Source organism: Dunckerocampus dactyliophorus, chromosome 3 (assembly GCF_027744805.1).
Source record: "Dunckerocampus dactyliophorus isolate RoL2022-P2 chromosome 3, RoL_Ddac_1.1, whole genome shotgun sequence".
In the NCBI taxonomy this organism is placed as follows: domain Eukaryota; kingdom Metazoa; phylum Chordata; class Actinopteri; order Syngnathiformes; family Syngnathidae; genus Dunckerocampus; species Dunckerocampus dactyliophorus.
In genome coordinates, this window is record NC_072821.1 from 11,511,249 (window position 1) to 11,530,815 (window position 19,567).

The following is a 19,567-nucleotide window of genomic DNA, read 5'->3' on the forward strand; positions in this document are numbered from 1 at the left end:
CAGATAAAAAATTACCATTGATATCTGGAGGACATTGTGTGCTGTGGCCACATCCTCTTACTTTGTCTGCCTTTAACACACATGCACACATGCGCGCGCACACACACACACACGCACACACAGACTAGAAGGTATATAAGGAGTGTTGTATGTTTGTATTGTACCCACACTTGAGAAACACAAGTATTTCTCAATTCAGTGAATGCCAAACTGATAAGCATGTTGGATTATGTGTTCACAGACCAAATAACCATGAACCAGGAAACCGAGAACTCCACTCCCACTTAGGTGCCCCTCCGCCCCTCATCTCCCCCAAACCCTCCCAGCAACCACGTGAACACCACCCTCCACCTCCCACAACCTTGTGGAACCCGGCATCTCTAATAGAAACACCCTCAGAGTCCAGACGCAACCACGATCCCTCAGGGATGGGACACTTTGAGCTCAGCCGACTGCCCCTCGGCCCCTCCAAATATGACGATGTAGCCAGGAGGAGAGACAGCGGAGGGATGGAAAAGTATCCCCAACCGAGAGGGCCTCCGGGTCTGCCAGAGCCCAGCACATTTCTTGCCGATCTAGAGAAATCCACTCACTCTTTCTTCAGCCAGCAGAGGGGGTCCATGTCCCTCACCAGCCAGTACGAGCTGGAGGGAGCCGTCAAAAGCAATGCTGGGCTGAAGAGTCTCCATGGGCACAGTCGACATGCACAAGTGGTCGGGATGGTCCCTGGGTCAGCCCTGGGACAGGTGGTGCCAGACACAATGCTGATCTATGATGAGATTCTTCAGCAACACAGAAGGCCCGTCAGCAAACTGGACTTGGAGGAGAAGAGGAAGAGGGAAGCCAAGGAGAAAGGTACTCACACAGCCAGAGTTGCATAACACCTAAAATGGCACTTTTCTACTGCACGATACCTACTCAGCTTTGCTGTTGGCACTTTTCCATTGGCAACAGCGAGCACTACAAGGTACTAGTTCAGCCGCTGATTGGTTGAGTTCATCGTTGTTACTGTTTACTGTTACTGTCTGACTGGCTCTTCTCGATATGAAGAGAGGGTGGGAACATAGATCGACCGGTAAATTGAAAGCTTTGCCTTCCAGCACAGCTGTCTCTTCACCACGATGGTCCGGTACAGCAACCGCCTTACTGCAGATGCTGCGCCTGTCGACCTCACGCTCCAACTTTCCCTCACTCGCGAACAAGACCCTGAGATACTTGAACTCCTCCACCTGGGGCAATACCTCACTCCCAACCCAGAGGGTGCAATCCACCCTTTTCCGACTGAGAACCATGGCCTCGGATTTGGAGGTGCCAAGTCTCAACCCAGAAGCGTCACACTCAGCTTCAGTAAACACTGAAGGCCACAGCCTGATGAGGCCATCAGGATCACATCATCTGCGAATAGCAGAGACGAGATCCTAAGGCCCCCAAACTGGACCCGATGGACGCTTTCGCCTAGAAATTCTGTCCATGAAAATTATGAACAGAATCGATGACAATGGGCTGCCTTGGCACAGGCTGACATTCACAGGGAACAAGCTTTACTTACTGCTGGCAATGCGAACCAGGTTTCTGCTCTGTTACACTAGTTTGAAGTGAAAAACCCACTGCAGTGGAAAAGCAGCACTTGTGATCTCCACCAAGCATGACGGTTCAGTTCACCACCTCATGGTGCAAATTTTGAATGGAAAGCCATAATTGTGGTTGCATTTCCTCTTTTTTACAATGAAAGAGAGAAAATCCATACTGTACCAAAGTGAACCAAGCTGCTTGGTGGAAATGGGCCTATGCAAGTTGTTGATGTTAGTTTGGTGTCAAGTGATGGCCTGTGTGTGTTCCATAGGTTACTACTATGAGCTGGATGACTCATATGATGAAAGTGATGAGGAGGAGGTGAGGGCACATCTAAGAAGGGTAGCAGAGCAGCCCCCACTGAAACTTGATGACTCCACAGAGGTACAACGCACATGCTTCCTGTACACAAACAAGTACCTACGGATTGGCAGTCAGATTAATTTTCTTTAATTTTTTGAGCAGAAATTGGACTTCTTGAAAATGTTCAGCCTGACGACTGTGGGCCGGCGGGATGAACTGGTGCAGCAGAAGAGAAGAAAGCGGCGGCGGATGCTCAGGGAGCGTAGCCCCTCACCAGCTGCCTCACAGTCGAAACGCACTCCTCCTCCTCCTCCCCAGCAACTCAGCACACGCTTCACTCCCGAGGAGATGGACCGAGCACCAGAGCTGGAGGAAAAGAAGCGCTTCCTTACCATGTTCAGACTTTCCCATGTCACCCTTCAGCAGAGAAGAGGCAAGAGATGTTGTAACAAGGCGGCTATGAGTGTCTCATCCCAGCTCTTAATTTTCGCATGTCACTGTACTGAACAGATTAAAATTTACAGCATCGGCCCGGTACCCTTTTATGTGGCGTGCTGACATCTTCACCAGTGACTCGTATTAGTGCTGCATCTCATTCTAGCAGAGCAAAGCAAAACCATCTCATACTCATTAGCTCTCCGAGCATTGTAGTCATTCTCAGTGGGCTCCACAGCTCACAGACGCTTCCCTTCAGCCGAGAGCGTTCTGCTTCACATGCACCCGCCTCTCATTAACATGTTGACTCCAGCCGCCACCATCTCACCCTCAATTTCCTGTGTCATTAACGTACGTATTTAAATTGTATGTATGATGCAATTTGAGATGGGGGCTCTATATGTGTATCTTGAAAACGGCGAGTGTCAGTGGTAGACATTCAGTGATGTTGTGAGAAACACAGCGCACATACTGTCAGACAGCGCACACACATCAAGAGACAAAGACGCCGAAAATCAATCATCATTTTGATTTTTTTTCCTTCCCTCCATCTTGTAGATAATGAAAGGGTAGCGGAGATGCTTCAAGCCATTAAAGAGAAGAGTGTTACCTTGGATACCATCAGACATGCCCCTCATCCGCTGTGTAAGAGCCCTCCAGCACAGCTCCCTGGTGAGACACTCTTCCTCATCCCTGAAGTGTCACATTAGCGAGTTTATTCACTACATGAGTTCCATCCACAGCACCAACAAGATACAGTGGAACCTCGGTTTTCGTCATTAATCTCTTCCAAAAGTTCAGACGAAAACTGAAACTGACGAAAACCGAATCGATTTTCCCATAAGAAATAATGTAAATCCAATGAATACGATTCAGACACACAAAAATATAACACAAAACACATTTTATAGAGAATTATTCTAGTTTTCCATGCAGAAAACAAAGCAAAATACGTATAAATGATGACTGAAGTGGATGAAATGAACATTTAACATCACTTTTATCTTTATTGAAGACTGATGTTGGTGAACACAGTGAAGAGTGGAAAGAACGGGGGAGGGAGAGGAAGAGCCATGCAGACGCTGTTTCATTCTCGTCTGTTATAAACTTAACGGAGTGGACGGCTAGAGCTGTACACTTGCTTGAACTTTATTGTAAATTTCAGCAGCAGGTACAATCGTCGTTACACACACCGGCCCAGCTCACATTTTGTAACATGTCTGTTCCCTCCGCAAATTGTGTTAAAGATTCCTACCTTTACATTACAATCCTGTTAATAATCCTATGACAAACGCTAACGTCACACTTTGCAATGTGTTTTTTCTTGAATGCAATAGTGTTTCCCACCTTCTTTATCAAAGTTCTGGCTTTTGCAAGTTGCAACCATATTTAATTTTTTTAAAGAAGCATATATTCATCGAACAATCAGAAATACACAGTGTTCTTGAACACCCCACTAGCGTACAGCACACTGTGCTTATTAGAGGAAAGAATGAGACAGATAGAAGTTGTTCATCATTCTGTGTGCATCCTATGAACAAATAAACACCCCACAAACACATAATTAAAATGATTAAAGGATTCCATGGCCAAACTCTGTCTAAAGTGTCCCAACTCTGAAAGAACCACCATCCATTCTTCACAGAGACTGAATCACCAACTTGAGGATGGTTTGTTTGGGCACTCCATTCCGTGGACTAGTTTGTCAGGCACATCGCTTGGTCGCACGATAACTGAGACAGTGTATGAAAACCTAGACCTATTTGTAGCAGTATTTTTGGTATAAACCGATTTGTGCAAAAACCAGAGCATACGAAAATTGAGGTTCCACTGTAATATAAACACAGATACTCTATTTTCAAATGTAGATTTTCCCACAATAACAGGTCCAATGTCATTCCAAAGTTTTACTTACTGACGACTACTACTTACTTCTTTACTTACTACTAATATTACTCATTCATTTTCTATACCGCATGTTCCGTTTGGGTCAAGGTTGAGCTGGAGCCTACCCTGGCTGTGTCAGTCGTCATGTGCCTACTAGTGCAACAGCTGGCACAGTAACCTACAAGCATTTTATCCCATCATTTCCACAAAAAGGCAAATAACAACTATGGGTAATGGAGGAAAAGATAGTGAAGTTGCTCCTATGAAGTTCTTACTGTGGATATAATTAACTAAACAGGTTGTGTGTGGAGATGTAACCATTGTTTTTTTCCATTAATAATGTAATCATGTGTACCTTATGTCATAAAAAAACAAACAAGACAAAACAAAAAGATAAATGAATAAAATGGTCATACAACAAAGACAGAAACATGAGTTTCCAGTGTAAGTACTTGTGTTTACATGGCCTAAAATATGCTCACGTAATTGCAGATTCATCATGTTCCCAACCCGCCTCGGAATCAGATGACCACAATGGTGTCAAGCCGCACAGCCCCTCGTCACATTGCCCATTGTCCCCTAATAGCCATCCAAAACCCCTCGGGGACACGCTAAGACCAAAGGATCCTCCTTCTCCAGCTGTCTATCCAGACAAGGCCCGGGGGTCCACCGAAGGCCCGATCTCCAAGAGGAGTTCAAGCCTGCTGAACAGCTTGCGGCCCCCGCTCTCCCTACAGGCTAAAGAGGGGCTCCACAGCATGAATGGTCGCACTAAACCCTGGGACAGCTTCACCCCGGAAGAATTTGCCCAGCAGTTCCATGAATCTGTGTTGCAGTCCACTCAGAAGGCGCTGCAGAAACACAAAGGTAAGCAGCACCAGCCAAGAATGGCCGCAGGACACAACAAAGGAAGCCTTGGAATAATTGGAATGGATATCTTTCCTGAATCTCCTGTGATATGGCTTTTGAGTGTGAGGAAATACTTTTCTGAGCTCATTTAATGACTATCTCTGAGGAGACATTTGATTATTACTTAAAGAGTCCCATCACCACATCTCAGAGCTCACATTACTGACGACCGCTTTCATTTCAACCTTTAACTGAGGGACATTATGACAAGTATCATTATATTCCCTCTGTTTCATCTTTTATAAAGATCGCCTGATAAAATAATGGCAATTATTGCCACAGAGAGCTTAATATTCATCAATGAAGCCCTTCACTACTCCTTGAAAAACTTTAAAATTATGTGTTGTCAGGTGTGGCCACAGGGATGTCAGAGTCGTCTCCCCTGCAGGAGTCCTCTGTCCATTACAACATTCCCGAGCTCCAGAGCGCCCCCGGCAGGCCGCATTCTCATTCACACTTAACAAGCACGCATCCGTCAGCTCATGCACTCGTGCACGCTCACCCTCAGCCCAACGGGCAGCACTTCTCCGCACCGATGCACCGCGACACCTCAGGGACGAGGGAGGACCTGTCTGCCTCAGAGGAGGAGGACCAAGAGGAGGAGGGGGAGGAAGAGGAGGCGCCAACTTCCAAGTGGCAAGGGATTGAATCCATATTTGAAGCTTATCAGGAATATTTTGAAGGTAAAGACAGTTATCTCATTTATTTACTCTGTAATATTTAATTCCTAGCAACAAATGTTATTAGACCGACTGTCCATGATTTACACTTACGCCCTTTGGTGTTCATTTCAATGCATATGAATTGAATGAAGTTGTTGCCTGTTTTGCCCACAAGATGGAGCTAAAGATCCCGGTTGGCCCCAATCCTTTTTAATGCTATTATTGTAATAGTCAGGATTTGACTCCGACATCGGATAACACATATCCTTCTTCATCCTAATATATAATACTTTCAAATTCTACTTCCCTTAAACCTTAAGCTTTGCTTTTTATTTCACTCACTCATTGTCCTTTTTATGCTCCCCCAACCCCACCCCACAGAACAAAGTCTGGAGCGACAAGTGTTGCAGAGCCAGTGTCGACGACTGGAAGCTCAAAACTACAACCTCAGTCTCACTGCTGAACAACTGTCTCATACCATGGGGGTAAGACACGCACGCACGCACACACACACACACACACACACACACACACACACACACACACACACACACACTCAGCAAGCTATGGACCTTGCCGATAAGGGTATCGGACTAATGCAAGTCCTTCATTCCTTTGCAAACAAGGTTTTCATGGGCATGACTTGGTCAGTTTGTTTGTGTGTTTATGTTTAAATTACTGGCTACACTTTATAATACATGAATTTTAGTTTCTTTGTAATAGCAAGGTATTTTATCCAAGAGTACTCCCAATATATTTTGATAATAATCCATACATGTGTTGTATGATTAAAATGTTATTGTTTATGTGCGATGGCACTTCAAAGAAAGTCAGATCATCTTTTGTGTGGTATGTTGTGTTTGTCAGAAGTTGTAATGTTAAACCAAGTTTCATCCAATGATGTAGCATTTTTTTTAATTTAAAGGGATAGTTCGGAGTTTTTGACTTGAAGTTGCATGACATCCCCATCAGCAGTGTAGTACATTAGCAGTGACTTTCCCCACACTTGGGCTCGTGAGCCCAGTTCTGGTCGGATTTCGGTGATGAGAAACGTTGTTCCGATTAGTTATTAGGGTTGCTTACGTAAAGTGTTTGGCTTCTCAAAACAAAATGTGTTAGAGTAATACAGTACATTTGCATGACAAAAATGCCTCCTGGAAAAGATCAAACCTCACAAATCGCTCGGCTTTACTTGATCTGACGTTGTATTCATGCACGCTATCATCGGTTGTCCATTGCCGTGTATGTGATGAAAATGTCTGCGACCCTCGCATCTTCATCCGCTGTGGAACACATGTAAACAAGATGGCTGCGACGTCGCGGCGGATGCATCTTCATCACACGGGCATTTTTGTCATGCAAATGTTTCAGTTTTACTTAGGTAACCCCGGTAACTAACCAGACCTACGTTTCTCATCACCAAAATCCGACCAGAACTGGGCTCATGGGCCCAAGTGCGGGGTAAGTCACTGTTGATGGACTATACTGTCATACAACTTCATGTCAAAAAATTCGAACTATCCCTTAAACATAGAAAATTGCGTTTAACATGTTAGAACATATATGTCTGTCAGATCTTCTTTTAGTTTGTCATTTGTTGTATACACCATTAAACCCCAAATTATTGTTTTCCTAGAAAAAAACAATATGGGTGACTTCATTGTAAGACCAGTGTTTCCAACCTTGTCCATTATGTGAGCTACGTTGATGAAATAAAAACGAGAACCACTTGTCCTTTTCAAAATCCCTGCTATTTTTAGTCCTTCATTGAAAGTGTTAACACTGTACAGTATTTGATGGCTGCTTCCTGCTGCTGTAGGAGCTGATGTCCCAGAGGCAGAAGCTGGCGGTGGAAAGGGAGAAGCTGCAAGCAGAGCTGGAGCACTTCAGGAAGTGTTTAACTCTGCCACAGACACACTGGCCCAGAGGTGGACATTACAAGGGCTACCCTCCCAGGTGACAACACCCATCCAAGAAAGCCCCCCTGTCCCCGGCTGCTTCTCCTCTCAGACTGACAGTAGATCTATCCCTGGCCCCCTCGGCTCCATGGTGGAGAAACAGGCTGAATGAAAAGTGAAGGAAGCCAACGTGTGCCAACGCAGCCACTAAGGAGAGCAGCACACACTCTCACACCTGCTTTTCACACTTTTTTTCTTCAGCCTAGGCCGCCCTCGCCACCACCCTGTCACAGACAATCCTGCCAATGAGGGAGCGGCCCCCCTCCCTAGGAGAGGACACGTTCCAAATAAAGTCCATAAGAACGTGTTGCGGCCGGCTGGGCAGTGAAGTCATCCTGGCAGCCGTGAGAGCGTTGGAAGTGGACGTGCACTTAAGAATAAAAAGCTGAAGAACTACCTGGTGGTACTGTGTTACAACAAAGACATCTTTGAATTCGGGCAGAAATGCACATTTTGTTTTTGGAAATAATTAAAGGAAATGTTTTATTTCAGAATAGGAAATTTGAGAATAAGAATTTTAAAAGGTGTTTCAGCCTTATATTGTACATAATATGAAGACTTAAAAGAATTTTTGTATGTTTATTATTTTAATCATTGTTCTTTAAAAAAAAAAAAAAAAAGCCTGCCATTTTTATATGTTAATGCTTTTTGCGGGGGTTTGGAAAAGCAAGCCTTGCTTTTAGTGTTTGTACTGCTGCTGGCCAGAACAGCTCATTCTGACAACAGAAAACAGGATCTCGTCACCTTTTTATTCACAGCAAAGTGTGATGCCCGGCGCTTTCCTCTCCAAATGTGTCCCTGCCGCTGACAAACCAGTTTTTATTACTTGACTTTTTCCTTTTAGAGACATGAAGTAAAGCCACCAGCTTACATTGCTGGTTCCTGAAGACTCCTCCTCACATCAAGCATCGAGTGACAGGCCTTTACCGCATCCCAACCTTTTATCTACAACCATGATGGGCCTTGTGCCAAACTAATTGAAATGATTTCGCCAAAAAAAAACAGCCACAAGAGAAATAAGCTGAAAGCCTAAAAACGCCAGCCATGGTATGTTAAATGACCTTAAATTAAACAAACACTTGCCAACTTATGACAAAATTTACAGCCTCCTCACTGACTTTAGCACTGAAGCCATCAATGACCTGCAAGGATTGAGGATTCCAATAGTTTAATTTGGGAAATGTGCAAAAAGACTATCATTAAAGCTGAAGCACAACACCCTCATCAGTATACAAATAAGTGCCTCCATTATTTCCAGTCACTGATTAACTTGCATGGAGCTAAAATGTTTCACATTCTTGTCACTTCTGCCAGAACACTGCAGGCTATTGGCTGGAAGACCAGGTGAGCTTGAGACAGTACAGCATAAGCCCCACCCCCTCTGTCACGCAAAAATAGCACCAGTGGAGGATGTCTAGATGCTGTGAATCCTGTTTTCAGACATGTTTGTTTGAACCCATTGTAATGTAATATATTCTTTGTTGAATGTAGTAATTAGGTATTTATGAATATATGGCTGTGATTTCAGACAAAAAAAGAAAATAAAATATTTCAAAAATGTTTCCTATACCTTGGACTCTTCTTAGAATTGATATTTGCTGTTTTTTTTATTCTGACACTAACATGCAGCATTCTTTTATAAATGTGAGCATATTTAAAGACCAGTCCTTTGAGTGTTGTTCATGTGATGTCCCGGCCTAAACTCATTACAGACCAGATCAACAGGATGTGTATCAATAATTCTAAAACTGTCCCTTACTGGATCCCCGCTGCAGATTGGAGCGTAGCTTGTACATGCAGTTGAGCGAATCCAGGAGGAGCCCTCTGATGGTGTTGATCTCCATCAGAGTCAAGTTGTTCAGCTGTAGAAGATTGACAACCCCACACTTAGATACTGTGTGTTTGTGTTTGTTTGGATACTAGGTGCTTTAAGTGCATGCAATGGTCCGACCTCGGCATGAGCTTCCTGCTGACGGATGAAGCTGTCAGCAGACAGGCGGAGTTTAGCGAGGCGCGTGTCCCAGATGTCTTTGACCAGTGTGCGGATCTCATCAGCTTTGGGGATGTTGTCAGACGCACTGCACAAACAAACATCGTGATGAATAAACAAGAACATATGATGTCTTAACAGGATGTTTAATGACAGCCAAGGATGAGACTGACTGGTTCAACAGTAGCTTGGTCAGCTCCATGTAGTATGGACTGGGGACAGGCATGAACGTGTCCTCTTTCCTCTCAAGCTCTCGCACCTCCTCAAGTTTCTCTGTGCATCACAAAGCCACAACTGGGAAAACCAGAGCACTCGTACCATACAGTATAAACAAACAATCTGTGACTCGCATTTAAAAAACACACACAAAAAAAAAAAGGCTCCTGTCAAATAGCGGATATTTGACTAGCATGAACATACTGCTTATGTTTTATATTTTATATTTATTACTTTAATTATGACTATATTAGCCATTTCATGAGGTAGAAATTGGCATTACAACATACATAAATAGAAAATGCGAGTAATAGTGAAAGGACAAGTTCCTTACTTTGTGAAAATGTGATAGAACAAATTAGTGCCACAGTCCTGATCTAAACTATTGGAAGCACAATCGTTCAATAAGTTAGTGTTTGGAGGCATCTTACCAACATCCATCCAGTCAGGTGGAACCACTCTACATTTCTGTCTCTGTTTCAGGTTGAGGGCCAACCACACGGGCACATCCATCGGCAGGCCAGGGTTAAAAGGACCCAAATCTCCCTGAAGACGTCAACACACTGGTTGTTATTGAGAATACCCTCGACGACATCGTTGTAAGTCAACACAGCTGGTAAGCTAATATTAGCTACTTTGAGAATGATCGACGTACTTACCCCGATTAAATATAACTTATCTAGATTGAAATTGGGTATTATCTTCACCATCTCCTTCTCGGCGAGGAACTCGACCTCCGAGGGGTCCATAACTTGTTTAGGAGAGATAATAAGTTTCCGAAAACTTTAGAATGCCATTCAAAACAGCTACTGTCGATTTTCCCGCGCTATGGCACAAGCTACACCTAAAACGTTACCAGTAGTAAAGAGGCGTGATTGGTCGAACGTTGGTTTTACGTAATTACGTCAGATAAGGTTCTTAAATGGGCATTGGGCGGACTAAAGGCTGAAAAAGGAAGTGCGTCAACTATTCTCTAGCAGACATGACGAGGACAGACCACTAGATGTCAGTATTTCTTCCACATAAACGGTTCTAAATATTTATTTTATTTTTTTTTATTCTAAATGTAGCCAGATATGGACATTTACATTTCTGAACATAGCTATAGAACTATATTTTCTATTTATTGGGCAACATCAACTTATGTGTGAGATTGTTTTCAGAAAATATGGTTTTGTGTGTTACCAAGTGATGTAAAAAATGATACACTGCTCAAATAATTAGCACCAAAAATACATTTATCTTTGTAACATCTTAACTTTGTATACTATTATAATCTCAGATGCGAAAAGTGCAAAAAGTCCAAAAATGTATGTGTTATAATTACAAATACAAATTAAAATAGTATATAGTTTGATGACAAGCAAGGCTCAACTTGCAAATTACTTGCACTTGCATCGTATTTTATAATCTGGACTCTTATGTTATAGTAAATTGACAAAATAAAATGTGCATATAACTATCATTGTATTGACCTGTGTAGTTTATTTGGTAGAACTTATTCATTTGAGTTGCTTTTCACTATTATTGTGCGAGACATCCATTTAAAGTAAAATAACGCCATCCTTTTAATGCACACAAATCAAAATACAAACTATTGATTCATATTCCCTTGAAGGTGGCATGTGACCATTCTGAACGTTTTCCAAATGATAATGCAGTGCTAGACAAGTAGCATAAACGGTTTCATCTCCAAAACGTACATTCATTTCAAATAAATCTGTTAAAATGTGATGAGCACACAATACCGCAGTTTCTGGCTATGGCTGACAAGTAGACAACCGTAACCCAATAGTATCATAATCTTAAACACAATGACTGCACCGTATGCTTACATTTGTTCTGATCTTTAAATATTAGAATTGAGGGGCTCAATTGGGATTCAATAATCAATGAAGCAGACAGTAAGGCAGACTTAATTAATTTAAAAATCTTGAGAGGCTTTCTGAATAACTTAAAAAAAAAAAACACCAGTCCATCATTGCTGGTGTTCATACAAAAGACAAATATTTTGTAGTTTTTTTTTTCTATCAAGTATGACAGCTTTGTATGCGTGAAACGTAACAAAGCTCTATTGTTAATTTCAGTAGGAGTACAATCAACTAAAATTCTGACTTTATTGTAATATAAATGTAAAAGAGAAGAAAATGTATTAAAAGTTTCACTAGAAGTTTAATTTATGCACTTAACTAGGGAATAACACACAGCATTCTTAAAAAAAAAAATGCATTCAACCATATTTCTCTGAAACACCTGCACATTGGGTGCTTGTCCTTAGGAAAGTTTGGCTAACAAAAGGTCCACAAGTTCTGGACAACAGCAGAACTCTAGGTGGACCCGGGACTGTATGGAGTGTTGGGTGCTCCTGTGACACATGTGAAGTGGCAATGGCAGCAACATCCATGCACCTCTTAGCACAGATCCAGGACGGACTTGTTGATCACTGGGTTGGTCCAGTCGTTCCTGAGGTCATCCAAGTGATTGTCAAAGTCAACCAGATCCTCGTATGACCTTCCCTCTAGAAGAGCTGATGTGATCTTCTGGGCTTCGCTCCAGTCCTCGAAGGAGTCGCTGTAAAGATGACAGTTCAAACCACTTAGAGCCAAGTGTGGACAACTAAAGAGGGAATTATCTTAAAAATGTGACACACTTACACAGTGACGTCTCTGCTTTTCCATTTATTTTCATGATGATCATAAATAAGCACAATGGGCTCCTTGCAGCTCATTTTTAACCTGTTGCTGTCCACCTGACAACAAACACAACATACCTTACATATCACCATGTGGCATTCTAAGTGTTTCCACTGCAGAGTACCTACTCTACTTGGTTTAGGACGGTCAGTTTTTCCACTTTTAAATAATATGGAAACTGTGAAAACCACTATGCATTATTGCATCAGTTGCACCACGCTAAATAACAATGGATGACAACCAGTATCCTGGATTTCCTTCTTGGCCACGGCAAGGAGAAACATTGTATTCAAGGAGACCGAAGTACAGCAACAAAATGGACCTCTGCGGCAAAGTGGCGGCCGAAGTATAATACTTAATACGTCCCTTACCGACGAGTCATGGATTAGATTACAGTGGAACCTCGGTTAACATCTGCCTCCGTTGGCGTGTTTTTCGGTTAACATTGAAAATTTAGGCCACAATTTTGCCCCGGTTTGTGTGCATTCTTCGGTTAGTGTAGAATATGACGTGCGTCTTGTCATGTTATTAATATGCTGCATGAGTCCAACTGTGTTGTTAATGTATTTTTGTATCACAAAACAGCATTCCTTGTTAGCATAGTAATAGCCAGCCAAAGAAAAAGGCAAATGTGACTGAAAGTTACGTCGCCATCTGTGATGTATGTTGACTCTCCAAAATGTTAACACAAAACATGTTTTTATAGTTTTACAATTATAGTTTGACATGCTAAAAGCAATTCTAAATGCATATAAATGACAAATGAAAGGGATAAATGAACATTTAAGGTTACTTTTACCTTCATTGAAGACGTGACTGTTCCCTTCCCAAAGACGCGATGTGGCAGCGGGATTAACCACCACCACCATCACCTTCCTGTTTTCAGTCACGTCAAGAATGACATCTTCAATGAAGGTAAAAGTAACCTTACATGTTCATTTATCCCTTTCATTAGTCATTTATATATATATGCATGTGCAGTTCAAATTGTTTTCTGCATGTAAATCTATAATTGTAAAACTCTAGAAACGTGTTTTGTGTTAACATGTTTGACTTTAAAATCTAATCTTTAACATGCGTACTACTCCAGTTCAAAATGCTTGTTTTACCATAACAATTGCAGCTTCACTGAAGTTCTCAGAAATCCTTGCTCCCACTTTTTCTGCAACCTGGTTGGGTCTGCAAAGGAGAGGATGGGGGGGGGAGAGACATTCAACAACATCAGACCCGGAAAACTACCGTATTGACCCAAATAGAAGACAATCCTAAATATAAGACAACCTCTTTTTCGGAATATATTTTTAAGCTGTGAATCAAAAATATAAAGCATGTTTGCAATATCAGTGAAATAACAATTGGAAGATTACAATATAAAAAAGGACATATTTCTTAGCTGCTCAGTTGTTTGATGGCTGCTACATTATCTTCACAGTAGCATTATAACTGCTCTTTTGTTTGCCAACTTGCCCAACCTTTGACACACTTTTCTAGTGGGTCTCTGAGTCAGGGTTGCAACCCTCCAGGTCACTGGTGTGTATGTGTGAGTGACAGGAAGAGAAGCTCTGACATGCTTGGGGAAAAGTTGATTAGTGTTGGGCAGACCCAGAATATAAAAGGTATTAAATACTCTCTTATATCCAGATCAATACGGTACTATATGTACTGTACGTACACAGTTTTTACTGGTTGTTTAATCAAAACAAGACACTGTCTACAGTTCTCATTACCTTGAATCCTTTGTGCGTTCGTTGGCTTGATAGTAAGCAGCAATGACGTAATTATTTTCCTTACACCAAGTATCGATCTGTGAAGCACAAATGCATTGAGGAGTCAACACTGATGGACAAACAGGCACACAGTAGCCATGTCGAAACGTAAGACCTTGCTCAATCTAATCATGCCACCCTGGAAGAAAATACTTTAGTGGTCCCACCTAAACTCAAATGCCCCAAAGGTTATACAATTTGGAATTAAACCAAACCAATAAAGATGATTCTTTATGAACAGTGCCAAGACCAGTTGAAGCATTTTCACAAATGCTATGTATCAAAAGTATATCGTGTGTAAAGGCTAAGAAGCACTGGCGTTATTATGCTGATTTAAGTCATAGTTTTATTATTACCTTATTCAACTCAAAGAACAAAAAAGTAGGGTTTTTTTTTTACAGTCAAAATATAGTTTTGTTTTGTTTTTTCCTGTGAGACTAATGGAATGACATTACCAAGACAAGATCATAATACTTTCATCATAATACTACTGTAAATCGGTGTGATTCCATCCCTAAAAGAGGACATATTAACATGTTGCGTAGGGATTATTATGATATGCTGTGTTTTCAATATCCCATTTATAGTCACTGCATTTCTGAAGTAACTACAGTTTGAAGTTGTTTGTGGCAGCCTAAGTCTGACCCACATGCTAAACTCAACACATATGCACGCTCAACCTTAAATCACTCTACATTTGATATACAGGTGGTCTTCAGTTTTCGACGCTCCGTGTTACGTTTCATGGTTATGTACGTGCTCCCATAAATTCATTTAAAACTCAGTGGTGGTCCGTAAACACGAGACTCACCGGAGAACTAGTTAAAGCTCAAGTGCACCTACACTACAGTCGACTGCCGCGACTACCACTAAAGATGTGTTCCGACTTACGCTAAAATTCAACTTACAACGCATCGTAGGAATTAGGGGTGCAACTGTACGGGTCGCTAAAACCAATCCAATGTAGGTCTGTATATTGTGCTATAAACTACATAACCAAATGAGTGCAATAGCTAATAATACATCTCATTAGAAAGAACAACAAGCTGTGGCTGAAAATGGCCCTTGAGCTGCACTTTGGACACTCCTGGTTCACAGTGTTTCTTTTTAGGACGATGCAAGTGCAACAGTATGAGTTTGAACAGGGTGAGGACGATTTTATTTTTAGTAAAGTTCCTTACCTGAAGTGCAGCGCTAATAGCTGCAGGGTGCAGAATCTCTACTGAACAATGGACGACAACGTTGCTTTCAGGTTATGCACTCATCGTTTCACCGTGTGCCGTGCCATCCCTGGTAGGAACGGAACTCGTTCATGACTCCAGGACCACCTTGTACTGACAACGTCTAGTATTGATATATATATAGTATTGCTTCCTGTTGCTGAGCCTTCCATTACAACACCCTAAATTAATTAAAACCAAACACGATAACAGGTAGCAATGCTGATGTTGTAATTACTGTCTATTATTGTATTTTCTTCTCATTCTGCACATTATTGGGTTCTCCAACAGGTTCTGCCGTTATTGTTCTCATCTGTTGCATTTCCCCCCCCTCTCTCCCCAGGTTTTCCAACCACATCCCAGAGGGTGCCATTGTAACTGTGGCTGTCCTATACACTGTATCACTATGTTCTCTCTTCTATAGTACAATAAAGCATACAGGGTACTGCACATAGGGTAACAATACACTCTAAAAAATAATAATGACTGAACATTCTTTTTTTATGAATGGTCGTTAACGCAAGAATACAATATGACAGGTGTCGACTGGGCATGATAACTGCGAGTAAATAGTGACAGAAATAGACTCACCAGTGTTAAAGCAACTTCCAGCATGGGTGCTAGAGCCAGAGTGCAGTGGAAGAGCGGCACGCAGTCCACACACAAGACAGGGTCGTGGTGGTGACTGTCTTTCTTTCTCTCCTTGGCTTTTTCTGCCACCAGCAAGCCGTTCACGGCGCTGTGAGGATACTTGGCAGCATGTAAGATCATTTTACAGTACGCCTGACTTGTCAGCTGAATAGGCATGATTGTGAAGGGAATACGCCAGACACTCGGTGGAACTACTACTGACAAGTTAGCTAATATTACATATCATGCCGGGAGAAAAGTCGTACTTCAGCTGTTACGTTAAAGCCAGAGCATGTGCTTGACGCTAAGCCTCTACACGACTGTATATAACATTCAACCACGATAAAGGGATGTCCTTTTATGCATAGTCTAAAATAACCTAGTACGATGATCCGACGGTCAACATAATCTTCCCTTCCTTCAAGTACTCTTTTAGCGCTGAGCCGGCGCTACCGTAAACCACAACGATGCTACCGTAAAAATGGCCAATTCTGTCGTAAACTACATACCGTATGACTAACTTGTGAAGTACTTCCGGTCTCTATCAGGCTTCCTTTCAAAGTATCTGTGGACCGCAGAAAGGAAAATACAGTAAGTTCTTTAACTGCATCTTTATAGTATATTGCCTGTATCTGTAACAATTGAAGATATTTCTTTTAATTAAATTTGCATATCCAAAGTTTACACGGTAACACAGCAGTTTTAGGCGAATTCATTAGAATGAAGTGAGTGACTTTGTCCAAGCCGGTCGAAGCTACCTTCAGCTAACGGTTGACTAGCTGTCGTTAGCTTATAGCAGCGAATGCACGATAGGTGTTTTTGTGTGCTTTCGTATTGGATTTTCTTCCATTGTTGATTTTAAACATAATTTCCACCACCGAGTCACATGGCGAATAATACAGCGTTGTAACCCATAACCGACATCAATAGTAATGAATTGCATTTTACCGCGGCGCTATGACCTTGCGTGTGCAGCTAATGCTAACGTTAGCCATGAAACACGGTAAAACGTCAATACTTGATGTCAGGTTTTAACAATTACCCACTAATATTGTACGTTAATTCTCAGTTTTAATAGTTGAGGCTGTTGGTGTTGTGGGATTAAATTACGCGATTGTCAGATATTGGGGATCAATAAACCCAAGACATGACTGTTTGCATAAACAATATGGTCAGATCAAATGAAAGCTTTATTTCAGGGTTAATGCACGCAATCAACAGACCTCCTCCGTTAGAACATACGCACAATCTAGAAAGATCCAACTAGTGTTGTATGATTCGGTTTGATTCGTCTTATCAAAAATATATCCTGTATCCTTTTTAGGTTTAGAACCTCTTCGTGACTTTGAGGTGTTCTGATAAATTGGGTACACCAGCATTCAAGACACGATTTGTCTTTTATGTTGAACATGTGTTTTCCTAAAAGTTTTTTTTAATTTGTCATTTGAATTTTGATGAGTACATTTGATGTTTTTTTTATTCCATAGAATGTTGGCGACCAGGGCCCTGAGTCTTGTTGGCAAACGCGCCATTTCCACAGCTGTCTGCCTACGTGGAGGTCATGGTAAATATCACTTATGATCATGTGACTTAATGGATTCTTGTTTGTGGCTTATGGAATAATAAAATAACCAATGTGTGACCCGCGTTGTATGGGTATTTTTGTAATTGCAGTAAATACATTTGGAGGATACAGTGAGTCAACCGGGACCTGTTTCACTGCTTTATGTACTCCCTTTTATAGGCCTTATTATATATGCTCCCTATTTACTGTAATAGCTAGATGTCAAGTACTTGCTGGGTGCATCCTACATTTGAACAAATACATTCCACATCTCAAAGTAGTAAAAAGTAGGTGGCTGTAATACCGTGTTACTGTGCCGTTACAGTGTCACAATAGACGTCTTCATCAAACACATCGCTTGCGCAGCAGACAAGACATCGCTAAAGCTGAAGTTTGCAGTGGAGCAAAAGCTGTTAACTGAGAGCAAAAAAAGGGATAATCTGATGTTCACTGATTTGTAAAAACACACAGACATGTATTCTTCTCAATCCGTACGACTGTACCAGTCTTAATGAGTGTCTCTGTTGACCTTGGCAGGTGTCGCCAAGGTGGAGGCCTATAGTCTCCCTGTCTACCTTGACAGTCGGGATAACCCCCTCCCGGATATCCGCTTTGTGCAGAACCTGAGTGCAGACCAGAAGTCCCTCAAGGAGAAGGAGAAGGGGTCATGGGCTGCACTCTCCAATGAGGAGAAGATTGCATGTAAGCCTTTGATGCAATGCAATGTGTTTTTTTTTTTTTTTTATCTGGTAGACTTTTAAGACAGTTATATTGCAATAGTTAAATATTACAGTAATACATATAGTAGTTTTAAACATTTAATGAACTAAACTTGTGCCCAATCATTCCCTCGTTGTTCAGTGTATCGCATCAGCTTCAAGGAGAGCTTTGCTGAGATGAACCAGGGATCTTCTGAGTGGAAGTCTGTGGTTGGTGGAGTGTTTTTCTTCATTGGCTTTACTGGTCTGGTGGTGCTCTGGCAGAGGAAATATGGTACGTTCTTGAAGTAATTATAGGGCTGTATTTGATTTGTTGTTCAGTTTGTTCAGATCCATGTAAAAATACAGCTCTTACGATTACATTGTTGCTTTCAGGCAGCCAAAGTTTGGTTCAACATCTGTCTTTGTATCTTTCCAGTGTATGGACCAGTTCCTCACACACTTGATGATGAGTATAAAGAGAAACAGCTGCAGAGGATGTTGGACATGAGAATCAACCCTGTGCAGGGATTCTCTGTAAACTGGGACTACGAAAACAAGCAGTGGAAGAAGTAAAGTAACGAGCAAATAATGTTTCACATTTGAAAATAAAAGCAGACCAATTAAAGATCCAAGAACACCTGCATTACTGTATTTATCAATGGTCCACTTTACCTCATTGTGGAAGACCACTTCCTCTTACGTTCATTGTATGTTAAAAAAATAAAATAAAACATTAATCTAAATTGTGTCTGTTTATGTGGTATGCATAGAAAATGGGCAGGTGTACATGAAATGGTAATAGTGTAAATACAGTACATTAACTACATGTAGCTTTTTAATACATGCTATCTTAAAGATTAGATTGCTGCACAATCTTATATACATACACTGTGTTAAGTACTTAATTAAAATAAAAAAGTAAATGTAAGTAATCAATGAAAGTAGTCTCACATTTACCAATGCTACCTGCCCATCAGCACCAAATGACACTGATGCCCTTCTGGTAAACTTGCTGTACTGCAGCCTATGTGGTTTTGAAATGGTCATCGCCTCTCGGATAT

The 19,567-nt window shown here is 41.6% G+C and overlaps 4 protein-coding genes across 5 annotated transcripts in view; 2 read left to right on the forward strand and 2 right to left on the reverse strand.

Moving 5' to 3' along the window:
- Nucleotides 1-9,286, forward strand: part of gse1b (Gse1 coiled-coil protein b) — a 175,283-nt gene extending 165,997 nt beyond the window's left edge. For both annotated transcript variants that reach the window (XM_054771726.1, XM_054771727.1), the window contains exons 10-17: nt 242-855; nt 1,844-1,956; nt 2,038-2,308; nt 2,869-2,982; nt 4,690-5,064; nt 5,457-5,789; nt 6,150-6,253; nt 7,588-9,286. In XM_054771726.1, coding sequence (XP_054627701.1) covers nt 242-855; nt 1,844-1,956; nt 2,038-2,308; nt 2,869-2,982; nt 4,690-5,064; nt 5,457-5,789; nt 6,150-6,253; nt 7,588-7,728 — 2,065 coding nt within the window. In that variant the 3' untranslated portion in view covers nt 7,729-9,286. The remainder of the gene's footprint in view (nt 1-241; nt 856-1,843; nt 1,957-2,037; nt 2,309-2,868; nt 2,983-4,689; nt 5,065-5,456; nt 5,790-6,149; nt 6,254-7,587) is intronic.
- gins2 (GINS complex subunit 2) lies at nt 2,422-10,841 on the reverse strand. The gene is made up of 6 exons (XM_054771729.1): nt 10,592-10,841; nt 10,364-10,478; nt 9,890-9,989; nt 9,678-9,804; nt 9,486-9,588; nt 2,422-3,003 (listed from the first exon to the last, which is right to left on the reverse strand). The coding sequence occupies exons 1-6, from the start codon at nt 10,679-10,681 to the stop codon at nt 2,945-2,947; spliced, it is 594 nt and encodes a 197-aa protein (XP_054627704.1). The 5' UTR covers nt 10,682-10,841; the 3' UTR covers nt 2,422-2,944.
- Nucleotides 10,842-11,388: 547 nt separating this feature from the next.
- On the reverse strand, nt 11,389-16,706 carry emc8 (ER membrane protein complex subunit 8). The gene is made up of 5 exons (XM_054771728.1): nt 16,203-16,706; nt 14,353-14,429; nt 13,735-13,804; nt 12,587-12,681; nt 11,389-12,503 (listed from the first exon to the last, which is right to left on the reverse strand). The coding sequence occupies exons 1-5, from the start codon at nt 16,416-16,418 to the stop codon at nt 12,344-12,346; spliced, it is 618 nt and encodes a 205-aa protein (XP_054627703.1). The 5' UTR covers nt 16,419-16,706; the 3' UTR covers nt 11,389-12,343.
- A 37-nt stretch (nt 16,707-16,743) lies between these two features.
- On the forward strand, nt 16,744-19,249 carry LOC129178980 (cytochrome c oxidase subunit 4 isoform 1, mitochondrial). The gene is made up of 5 exons (XM_054771730.1): nt 16,744-16,832; nt 17,729-17,805; nt 18,343-18,507; nt 18,667-18,798; nt 18,943-19,249. The coding sequence occupies exons 2-5, from the start codon at nt 17,730-17,732 to the stop codon at nt 19,077-19,079; spliced, it is 510 nt and encodes a 169-aa protein (XP_054627705.1). The 5' UTR covers nt 16,744-16,832; nt 17,729; the 3' UTR covers nt 19,080-19,249.
- The last annotated feature ends 318 nt before the right edge of the window (nt 19,250-19,567 follow it).

Coding starts and splice junctions, on each gene's coding strand:
- gins2 (XM_054771729.1), bottom strand. CDS start 10,681: ATGGACCCCTCGGAGGTCGAGTTCCTCGCCGAGAAGGAGATGGTGAAG. Junction 10,479..10,591: donor ATAAGTTATATTTAATCGGG/GTAAGTACGTCG, acceptor TGACGTCTTCAG/GGAGATTTGGGTCCTTTTAA. Junction 3,004..9,485: donor CAATCTGCAGCGGGGATCCA/GTAAGGGACAGT, acceptor GTGACACTTCAG/GGATGAGGAAGAGTGTCTCA.
- emc8 (XM_054771728.1), bottom strand. CDS start 16,418: ATGCCTATTCAGCTGACAAGTCAGGCGTACTGTAAAATGATCTTACAT. Junction 13,805..14,352: donor GAACGCACAAAGGATTCAAG/GTAATGAGAACT, acceptor TCTCCTTTGCAG/ACCCAACCAGGTTGCAGAAA. Junction 12,682..13,734: donor GTGAAGCTGCAATTGTTATG/GTAAAACAAGCA, acceptor GTTTGTTGTCAG/GTGGACAGCAACAGGTTAAA.
- LOC129178980 (XM_054771730.1), top strand. CDS start 17,730: ATGTTGGCGACCAGGGCCCTGAGTCTTGTTGGCAAACGCGCCATTTCC. Junction 17,806..18,342: donor CTGCCTACGTGGAGGTCATG/GTAAATATCACT, acceptor TGACCTTGGCAG/GTGTCGCCAAGGTGGAGGCC. Junction 18,799..18,942: donor GCTCTGGCAGAGGAAATATG/GTACGTTCTTGA, acceptor GTATCTTTCCAG/TGTATGGACCAGTTCCTCAC.